We start from the raw sequence: 11,570 nt of genomic DNA on the forward strand, positions 1-11,570 counted from the left end.
AGCGATAGCCAGATCCCACGTGTGGTGGCCCGGTATCGATGCGGACTTGGAGGCCTGCGTTCACAGATGTAATACATGCTCGCAATTAAGCAATGTACCCAGGGAGGCGCCGCTAAGTTTATGGTCTTGGCCCTCCAAACCGTGCGCCTATCCCGAATCCTGCTTAGCTACCGCAAGAGACCCCACTCACTCACTGGGATCCCACCTGCTGAACTGCTCATGAAACGAGCACTTCAGACAAGGCTCTCGTTAGTTCACCCTGATCTACATGAAGAGGTAGCGAGCAGGCGGCTTCAACAAAGTGCATACCATAATAGCGCAAATGTGTCATGCGAGATTGAAATCAATGATCCTGTATTTGTGTTAAATTATGGACAACGTCCCAAGTGGCTTGCCGGCACTGTCATGGCCAAAGAGGGGAGCAGGGTGTTTCGGGTCAAAATTTCAAATGGACTCATTCACCGGCAACACTTGGTCCAAATCAAACTCAGATTCCCGGACTATCCTGAGCAACCCACCTTGGTCCCTGTCTTTTTGGATCTCCAACAGACACACCAGTGGCAACCGGCACCACGGTTGACCACGAAGTAGAACCCATCATCCACAGCAGCCATGCAGGGCCCAACACACTAGAGAGCCCAGCAAGGCCAGCTGCACAGCAGCCCAGCGAGGGCCCAACAAACGATTCAAGAACACCAGCTTTCACACCAAGACGGTCAACCAGGGCAAAAAGGGCCCCAGATCGACTCACATTATAAATAGTTACACTGTTGACTTTTGTGGGGAGTGTTGTTACAGCTGTGGACTTGTATTTACTCTGTACAGCCACCAGAGGGCTCTTCCCCTGGAGTCCCAAGAGATCCCATAATCCCTTGGGAGCACAGGTATTTAAGGAGGCTTCACAGGTTGTAGAGGCACTCTGGAGACCTGCAATAAAAGACTAAGGTCACACTTTACTTTGAGTTCACAGTATTCAGTCTGACTCTTTCTCCATACACAACAGCTCTCTTGGCTGGTAGATGGTGGTTTCTTTTCTCTGTTCCAGATGGAGTGCTTGGTCCTTGTGCGTTGCAAGCAGACATAGAGAGAGGGGAGAGAGAGAGAGATGGCTTCCCACTGCTGTTCTTATACCTGCAAGACTGCTTAAAATCCTACTGTGCTTCCCACCTGAGGCTGTCCAACTGAAAAGCAAAATCAAGTCTTTGCCTGCCCTTTTGTCAAATTGGGCTGTCCCTTCATGGGTGGCTCCGATGAGTCTGTGGTCAAAATAGCTTTCCTTTGTCTTTCGATCGCCTGAAGCCTCGGCCACTTTACTTAATGTCTCACTGCTGGATTCTAATTCCATGACATAAGGTGCTCATCAACCATGATATTACTGCATTCAGCCATTCTCATTCAACTTAAACATGTTTGGACTTGATCCAGGTCAGCTTTTCTGCTGTATAGTGAATATGACCAGCAAAGTTCAAAACCTATAAGTCCAAAAGTTTACGCCGATGTTTTCGCCGAATCTTATGGGGGGGGAGTTGTGAATTGGGAGGGGTGTAGAGAGGATTGGAAAGGGGGTGGTTTGCAGGATTGGCAGGTGATCAGGGATTGGGTTGATCGGGGAGATCAGGATTGCCAGCCAAGTGGGGATCATGGGGGGGGGGAGATCGGGGTCGGGGGGGTCGGCAAGGAATCGCGGGCGGGGGGCACGGATGATCAGCGGGTGGGCTGTAGAATCAGGGCCGGCCACCAGAAGATCATGGCTGGCCTCATTATCTTTGGGGGAGGTCTCGTGGCGGGTCTCCTATTGCGGGCGGTGGCTATGGTCAGGTCCCTGGATCCAGGAGGTGGGTATAAATCCCCTTACCTCCTGGATGCACCATTCTCCACCTTGGTCTAACTGCTGGGATTCATGAATTATGTGAAAGCCGTCCGCAGGCAGTTAAATTCAAAATGACCGGGGAAAAAGAGGCTTCCAGTCTCGTTACAATATTTTAATTGAGGTAACACCCCCTGAGAGCAGATTGGCTGCTACCCTCCCACCAAACCGTTGAGATGGGAGGTGCATTGAAGATAGGATCAGGTCGGGAATCCTTCTTTTAACAATTTAATTGCCCCCACAGTCCAAACCCACCCTTTCTTATGGGAAACTTCCAGCCCTCATAACACCCTGCAGTTGCAGCAAGGCAAGGCCTGCTGCATCCAGGAGGTAAGTTTCGTTACACCTACCTCCTGGATCCAGGGTCCCTGTCTAACCCAACCCCGTGATCAGAGACCTCCACATGAGGCCTCGGATCACCTTCTTGGACCCCCACCCCTCCCCAATCATCCTAAGGCTGCCCATAATCGTCCGGTGGCCGGCTCCGATCTTCCTCAGCTCCCCACCCCGATCCCATGCCGGCTCCAATCTTCTTTCTCCCACCCTGTCGATCCTCCAGAGGCCGGCACTGGCCCCCACCCGATCCCCCCCTCCCTCCTCTATGTGGCTTAGTGCCACAGGCCTACCCACCTGCAGTCCACCAGCCTCTCCATCTGGCTGGCTGCGGTTGGGAAACAGAGGTTTCAGATGCAAATCAATCCCTGCCGTTAAAGTCGGCAGGACCTGCGGGAAACCCGTTCTCCCATGTTTCTCACCTGCATTGCTGCACCCCACCCCCAACACCCCTTCCCCATGAAAATCTAGCCCTATAATTTGATGTTTCATTGAAGTGTCAAGATTCATGGTCGATAAGCTGCAAATTATGTCAGCATCTACAATTCAAATGTGCACATGATTTTCTTCCCCTTGTGTTTCTGAGACAATTGTTAATTTTTGTTATATTTACCTTTATAGAATTCAAAACCTAGCTGAAAACCAAGATTCATTAATATGATTTTTTTCAATGTATTTGCAGAAATCACCTGTTATTAATGTCCGTCCAGGATCAACATTAATTCAGGTGAACAACATCGCACACCTACAAGAACATGATGATTATGGCTATGAGTGTTTGGATGGCAAAGACTGCAACAGCTTTTTCTGCTGCTTCGAGGAATGTCGTACAGGAGCATGGAGGCAAGGTCGAATACATATCCGTGTTACCAAAATTGATTCCTACTCGAGAATATTTTTCCCTACAGCATTCGGTCTGTTCAATCTGGTTTATTGGATCGCATATCTTTACTTATAAAAAAACGTTCAGTGGCATAAGAAGAGGATGAATAAATCTGCAGTGGTAAAATTTTAGCCTACACAATGTTTGATTGTGTTGAAATTTTAAAAATGCACAGTTCAATATTATTTAACACTTTCAGCAAAAGAAGAATAATGTGAAAGTCATTTTTCTATCATTATTATTATCTTTGAATCAGTTGACTTACTGCCAAATGTGCAGATTACCTTGAATTCTTGTGCCATATACACGAGTCATGCACATTTTCAAATAATGATATTTTTCAAGACGTAAATTTGATAAAATACATACATTTATATTAATTTTAACACTGGCATTTTTGTCACATGGCAGACAGCTGATAGATAGGTGACCGCATTGCATCTTGGGCAGTTTCAACACAAAGCAGAGTTATCGAGGATAAATCTGGAGAAAACCCAATCAATCATTCTCGAAAGTACAGTTTAGTTCTGAGTACTAAATAAAATTAAATCTAATCTAAATTGGAACATTAAATGTCACATGCTTAACTACGAGTTACAAACAAGCCCATTTTCTGCTTAATAAGTTTACTCTAATTTATGAGACTTTGTGAGATTTTGGCCAAAAACATTAAAGCAACTAACCTGTAGCACATTTTCAAACTGAAGTTTTTACAGTAGTGTACAGTATACTACATAACTAAATGTGATTTCTAATAAGGTATTCATACAATATATGTAAAATTCAACATAAAACCTAATTTAAACCATCAGTAAATACATTTCTGATGTTATCATGATTTGCTGATCATATTTGCATTCAGAAAGACTAAGTGCACTTAACATCAATGTGATCTTGGTCAGCAAGTTGTGATAGGATATAAAGGCATTATCCATCTTGAGGTGCTGCTATACTTTGAGGGATGCAGGTACTCCAGGCCCAAAATTATTTCTTAACCCAAGGAGACGTGTGCCTGCATTTTATTTGGGTGACTTCACATTTGAATTACATTACACAGTATGTATCAATTAAAGCAGTTTCAGCTTTGCATCAATGCGAACTGTGTATTATAACTGGCTAACAAATATATCAGGTTTTATAACATAATTTAAGTGTCTTCAGTCTCGTACTCTGGAAAGCCCTGTACATATAAACTGCCCAGGAGATACTGCTCTACATGTCATGCAGCCATACTAGGTTTATGGGTAACACAAATCTTTAATAACAATTGAAAATTAGGATTTAATTTTGAAAACAAATATAAAATACATCTATATAAAAATTGTACAACATCTCCAATATTACCATAATCCAAAAATACAATGTAAGGTGGATATTGCCTTTTTATATTTAAAAGTAACCCTAGCGTTATGTTCATTCCTGATATGTATATAAAGGGAAGTGAGCAATAATAAATACAATTTTTTTTTGGGGGGGGGGCGGGTATAATGCACACACGTTAATGTGGATGTAAGCAAACGTTTTTCACTATTAACCAAAATGCCCACATTAAATAATACTACTTTTATATAATCTGATTTAGTATCTAAGCTCAGTACCTAAATCCAACAAACTAAATGATTACTGACATTTCATAATAATTCAGTAATATAGGTATTTCAACCAATATGGAGTATCTGCTGAGTTTTGACACATGGACACAATATAGTGAATGCCATTAGAATTTTATACAATAAATATTCTATTTTACTATTCAATTTTTGTCACCAACTCTTCAGTTCCTTTCAGCTTTCATCATCCTTGTCTACATCTATAATATCAGAAGATAGTAATAGATATTATAGAGAGCATTTAATGAAAATGGCATCAGGTTAAAACGAACAAGGTGCCAGCACACTTTTATTCACAGTGTTCCTAACCTACCCACTGCTAAACTTACAGTAAAACTGAATACTCCAGGAATATTTGTACCATACTTCAACTTACCCTATATTGTAAGCACTAAATTAAAACAAGTAAATAGAAAGAAGCCTAATACCCAATCATAGAACTGGAAAGACAGATTTATCTCTCCTCTAGCTTTGTCACTATCAACTGCTTACTTACATCATACTTTGGCCGTATGCTATTCTACCAGCAGAATTACTGTCTGACAGATTCTTTCCACCCAAGCTGAAATGTAGAAGTTTACCTGTTGATAAATACTGAATAAGACAGTGGCAGAGAACATTTGCTCCCTCAGTCCTATTTTGAACGTGCAGTGCTCCCTGATCTATGGTGCGTTATCGCACTCATAACGTCATGATTGCTTTGGGCTTGTTGACAATACATTTGTCATCTAGATGCCTAGTACGTATAGCGCAATTTTCAGGAGCAGGGTGTTGATTGAACTTTTGCTTTGTTCACGATTTCAAGCGTGCCTGTTTGGGAACAGGGCTGTACGGCCCATTCAGTTAATAGGTGATGGCTGTAGGTGCTCATGCTGGATTGGCTGGCAGGTTACATGGCTAGAGAGGAAGCAGGACAAGCAAATACTGTAATTGTTTTGTTTTGAATTGTAGAACTCTGAAAATTGTTTTTCAATTTTACGGGACTCAGTCATTTCATTAACCTGTTCTGGTCACAGAATTGATATTATTTGATCTGCAGCTATGTTGTAGTTTACAGGGGAATGACTGAACATCTGCCTAAATGGCAGTAACATTTTAATGTTCATCAATACGGGCCCAAGCGACTTAAACAAATAGAGACATTTGATGCTAAAAACAAAAGTGTGCATATCTCCAAGCACGAGTCAGCTTACGGAGGGTCACGTAGCAGGGGAGAGGAATTTGAATGTGGCTGTAGCAGAGTGAGGCTCCTTGAAGAAAGCAATGCAAGGCAGAGCCTTGCCTTAAGGTGAGAATCAATAATATTTTGTTATCTGACCATCAGTAGTATTGGGTCTATTTGCTCCTCAGTTCTGCTGCACACAAGTTGCTGCCTACCAACTGATCAGTATCATCTAGAGTTATGTGTTTATATGACAGGCATGATTCCATATAATATTTCAATTATTTATAAGCTTCTAAACTTCTGATTACAGCGGCATGTTGATTGGATAATTGCATCATTCAAGTTATTCTTCTAGATGATCCTATTCAGATAGCAATCTCTTTTTATAAGCAGGCCCTGTGAGATTAAGGAAGGAATGAAACTGGATCTCAAAGCAGCAGGTTCCCTCCTTTCCTGCACTGCAGATTTGAAATCAGCAAATCTAACAGTTCTTGCTCTGGTAGCTTCCATTTTACAATGAAATTGTATTATTAACCCCAGCCTGACCACCAGTATGCAGATGCAGAAGGTTTAAATGCCCGCTTAATCCATTTAATTCTGATGCTCCACTGGACAACTCACTTTACTGGCAGAAGGTTTTCACATACAGCTGAATACAGATGAGAATTCTCAGAGAAAATGTTAACACCACACAGTTAACATTTAAGCAGCATGACAACAGTGATTTCTAAGCAGGGATGAATTATTATTTAGAAATATAGTGAGTTTATTATAACTGACATGCAATTTGCTTTAAGGCAGTTGAATTGGTTAGCTCCCTTAGTTTGTGAATTTAACTTGCTTTTCTCACATTGGGTCGAGCACTTAGACAAAGTCAGAAGTGTGAAAATGTCACAAATTTCTTTAGAAGACCAGTTTATCAATGAATCTTGCAAAAACCCACTAAAAATATGAAATTATATTTAAAATCTAACTAAATTAAACCTTGGAGGCAGGACATTTGGACCCCAAAAATCATAGATATGGTAGATTGCTAGTATTTTGTGTAATTCACTGAATACCACAACACTGAGGATTTAGTATAGTTATAATACTCAGAATTAGTTATTTTACAGAAAATAAGTTTATGAAACATAATTAGTAACATTCTCAAAAGCTGCAAACACCTTTACTCTTAGCATATCAGGGACAGCTGATCTTGTTTTTCAACACTTATCATTAAAGTGTTGTACAGCTCAGCCAAGTAGTGATCAGTTGTTAATAATGATTATAATTAGCTTTAAATCACATTCAACTGTTCTTTCACACTATAAAGTGAATTAGAGGAAAAGCAGCCTGTACAAATCCTACAGGGAGAAAGGAGAATAGGTTCACTCAGATTATAATAAGAAAATAGACGTTAAAAGGGTGATCAGAGGGCTAAAGAGACACGTGGAAAAAGCCATAGCAGCTGAGGCTAAGCAGAACAGTAGAAGAAATCTTTCAGTATCACAACGGTAAGAGGGCAGTCAGAGAAGAGGTGAAAACCATAAAAGATGCAAACAGCCTCAAAACTCTGGACATGCACCTTTATTTCACAGCTCTTGAGTGCCGCACTTGCCTGAGACCTGCCTTTATATACCTCTGTGGAACAGGTATGCAGTGTCTCCTGCAAGTGCACCCCTGGTGGTAAAGTATGCTTGTGGTTACAGGTCACATCTAGTTACAGTCATGTATAGCATGGTAAGGTACAGTTATATACAGTAGTGTGAGATACATGACATCACCCTCCCCCAAGGTCTTATTGTCTTTATAAATTCAGACTCTCAGGTGGTCTACGCTCTCGCGTGGAGCGTCTTAGTTGTGGTTCAGTTGTTTGCCTTGGTGCCTGTCTTTCTTTCGGTGTGATTGCTGGTATCTCGCCTGGGCTGTCTGTTGAGGCTGCCCTTTCCTCAGGTTGTTCCCTCTGTCTGTCCACCAGGTGTGGTGTGAGTTCCACATTGTAGTCTGCCTCTGGTTCTGCAGTGTTGTTGGTGAATCTACGTTTTACTTGGTCTACATGTCTCCTGCAGGTTTGGCCATTGTTCATTTGTACAACCAGTAGCCTGTTTCTTTCCTTTCCTGTTACTGTCCCTGCAAGCCATATGGGACCCCTGCCATAGTTTAGCACAAACACTTTGTCCCCTATCTCATTCCACCTCCCCCTCGAATTTCGGTTATGGTACTCAGTTAGCTTCCGGCGCTTTGCCTCAACAATTTCATGCATGTCTGGGAGGATTAACGAGAGCCTAGTCTTCAAGGTCCGTTTCATCAATAGTTGCACAGTCAAGGAATGCGGACGAGATCTGTATGCCAGCAGCAGTCGCGACAGGTGGCTCTGCAGCGTGGGACCTTGGATTTGTAGCATGCCTTGTTTAATGATCTGCACTGCTCACTCCACCTGGCCATTGGAGGCCGGCTTGAACGGTGCCGTCTTAACATGATTTATGCCGTGGTCAACGATAAAATCTTGAAATTCTGCGCTGGTGAAGCACGGACCATTAACATGGTTCTAAGGCTCTCTACAGTGGTGGAGGTGGTGCTTGAGTTTAAAATGGTGCACTTGATCCACTTTGAAAATGCATCGATGACTACGAGGAACATTTTGCCCATGAATGGGCCCACATAGCTTACATGCCCCCGCGACCACGGTTTGGTGGGGGGGGGGACCTTCCTAGGGGCATTACTGAGTTGGGCACAAATGGTGCACTGCCGGATGCAGAGCTCCAAGTCAACGTCAATGCCAGGCCACCAGACGTGGGATCTGGCTATGGCCTTCATAAGGACGATCCCCGGGTGCTCGCGGTGGAGCTCCCGGACAAACGCCTCTCTGCCTCGCAAGGGCATAACTACTCGGCTGCCCCACATCAGGCAGTCTGCCAAAGTGATAGTTCATGCATGCGCCTATGGAAAGGTTTGATCTCCTCGGGGCAGGCATCAGTTAAAACACATCTTTTGACTAAGGATAACGTGAGGTCGCTGGTCGTCCAGGCTCTGATTTGGCGAGCCGTCATGGGCGAACCTGTGGATTCAAAGGCATTGATTGCCATGACCATCTCACAGTCCTGTTCATTGGACCCTTCCGTGGTCGCCAGGAGTAGCCTGCTAAGCACGTCGGCACAGTTGTCTGTGCCTGGCCTGTGCCTTATTGTGTCATCGTAAGACGCCAGCATGAATGCCCACCGCTAAATACGTGCCGAGGCGTTGGTGTTTATTGCCTTGCACTTGGATAGCAGGGACGTGAGGGATTTGTGGTCGGTTTGTAATGCGAACTTGGCCCCGAAAAGGTATTGGTGCATCTTTGAGACACCATACACGCACGCGAGCGCCTCCTTCTCAACCATGCCGTACCCACGCTCTGCCCACGAAAGTGACCTGGAGTAATAAGCAATGGGTTGTAATATACCTGCATCATTGACATGCTGTAAAACGCACCTGGCTGACGCATCAAATGTAAGAACTAGCTTTTTACCTTGGTTAGAAAAGGCGAAAACACTGTTGGAACATAGAAGGTTGCGTGCCTTATTGAAGGCACGTTCTTGGGCGTCCCCCCAAAACCAATCGCACCCCTTTCTGAGTAGCACATGGAGAGGCTCCGGCAGCGTGCTCAAGTTCTGCATAAAGTTCCCATAGTAATTGATTAGCCCGAGAAAGGCACGCAGTTCCGAGACATTCCGGGGCCTTGATGCCAGACGAATTGCTTCGGTTTTGGATTCTGTTGGGCGGATTCCATCAGCGGCAATCATTCTGCCCAAAAATTCAACCTCGGGCGCGAGAAACAGACACTTGGATTTCTTAACTCTTCGGCCTTACCCGATCCAATCGACTTAGTACTTCCTCCAAGTTGCGGAGATGGGAGTCAGTGTCCCTGCCCGTGATGAGTATTTCATCTTGAAACACAACCGTCCCTGGGATGGATTTGAGCAGACTCTCCATGTTGCGCTGGAATATAGCAGCTGCCGACCTGATGCCGAATGGGCATCGAGTGTACATAAAAAGGCCTCGATGTGTGTTGATGGTGGTGAGTAGCTTAGACTCTTCGGTTAGTTTTTGCGTCATATACGCAGATGTGAGACCTAGTTTTGAGAAAAGTTTTCCTCCAGCCAATGTGGCAAATAGGTTCTCCGCTCTGGGCAGCGGGTATTGGTCCTGTAGGGAGACTCTGTTTATGGTAGACTTGTAATCCCCACAGATTCGTACGGATCCATCAGGCTTCATGACGGGGACAATGGGACTTGCCCCCTCGCTAAATTCCACGGGTGAGATATAGCCTTCCCGCAGAAGCCAGTCCAGTTCGTGTTCAATCTTTTCCCTCATCACATAAGTCACAGCTCTAGCCTTGTAACTTTAGCCCCTTTGAAGGTACCCGCATCTGGTTCAAAACGACTTAGAACTGTTGAGCAGGAGGTCTGTTCCTCTGACGACATGGCGTGAACATCATCCCATTTCCAATTTAGTTTTGCCAGCCAGCTTCTCCCCACCAGTACTGGGAGATCTCCAGGGACAATCCACAAGGGAAGTCGGTTCACTGTCCCTTTGTGTGTGACTGAGAGCATGGTGCTGCCAAGGTCTGGGCCGATTTCTTTGGTTTAGGTCCTTAGTTTGGTGTCGACCCTTGTGAGTTTTGGTCTGTTGCTTTTGTGCGGCCACAGCTGTTCAAATTGTTGGACGCTCATGAGAGATTGACTGGCTCCCATGTCCAGTTCCATGTTGACGGGTATCCCGTTGAGTAGGACCCTCATCATTATTGGAGGCGTCTTGTTGTAAGAGTAGTGGACATTGATCGTGTTGACCCGCTGTACCTTGGTGTCCCGGGCACTGTCCCCACCGTCTTCTGGTCCGCTTTCCGACCCATCCGATTCGTATACCAGCCGAGCTGCTGTTTTTCTGCACATGCGAGCCAGATGCCCTGTATAGTTGCAGTTTCTGCAAACAGCATGCTGAAATCGACACCCCCTTGGTGAGTGCCTTCCCCACATCTCCAGCACAGACCGCTTCCATTGTTTCCAAAGGATGAGCTATGTCTGGCTGATCTCTCTTGAGCTTCTCTCAGTCTGTAGTTGATTGCTCGCATTGTGGATTGATGAGGTTTGAATGGCCGTTCATGTGGCCCTTGATGGCTTCACCGCCACTGTCTGCTGTTGAAGGCCTGCTCTCCTGCCTTTGTCTGTGTGTGGGGGTAGCGGCTTGTTTCACGCTGTGAACCCCTTGTTCTGATGTTTCGTTAGTTGTTGTACCCGCAGTGTAGATCAACCTCGTTTCTTCTTCTCCTGCCAAGAATGTCTGTGCGAACAGTGCTGCCGCCTCTAGGGCCAAGTTCTTGGTCTCTATTAGCTTTCGGAATATGCCTGCGTGGCCTATTCCTTCAATAAAAAAGTCTCTCGGTACTTCTCTCCTTAGTTCATCGGAGAACTCACATAAACTAGCCAGCCTCCGATGTACCGCCACAAAGTCAGGTATGCTCTGGCTCACACAGCGTCTGTAGTTGTAGAACCTGTGTCTGGCCACGTGTAGGCTGCTCGCTGGCTTAAGGTGGTCTCTCTCCAGTGTGCTCAACTCCTCAAATGACTTGCTTGCTGGTTTCTCAGGTGCCAGCAGATCCTTCATTAAGGCGTATGTTTTCGAGCCACATCTTTTCAAGAGATGAGCTCTTCTCTTGTCTGCCTTATCGCTGCCCAACCAGTCTTTGGTTAC

At 44.7% G+C, this 11,570-nt stretch overlaps 1 protein-coding gene across 1 annotated transcript in view; it reads left to right on the forward strand.

The window, feature by feature from the left end:
• gabrg1 (gamma-aminobutyric acid type A receptor subunit gamma1) overlaps positions 1–3,158 on the forward strand; it is a 261,702-nt gene extending 258,544 nt beyond the window's left edge. Inside the window, exon 9 of the mRNA XM_070863136.1 lies at positions 2,883–3,158. Coding sequence (XP_070719237.1) covers positions 2,883–3,158 — 276 coding nt within the window. The remainder of the gene's footprint in view (positions 1–2,882) is intronic.
• Positions 3,159–11,570: the final 8,412 nt, after the last annotated feature.

The sequence above is a fragment of the Pristiophorus japonicus genome, chromosome 2 (genome assembly GCF_044704955.1).
Source record: "Pristiophorus japonicus isolate sPriJap1 chromosome 2, sPriJap1.hap1, whole genome shotgun sequence".
NCBI classification, from domain to species: Eukaryota; Metazoa; Chordata; class Chondrichthyes; family Pristiophoridae; genus Pristiophorus; species Pristiophorus japonicus.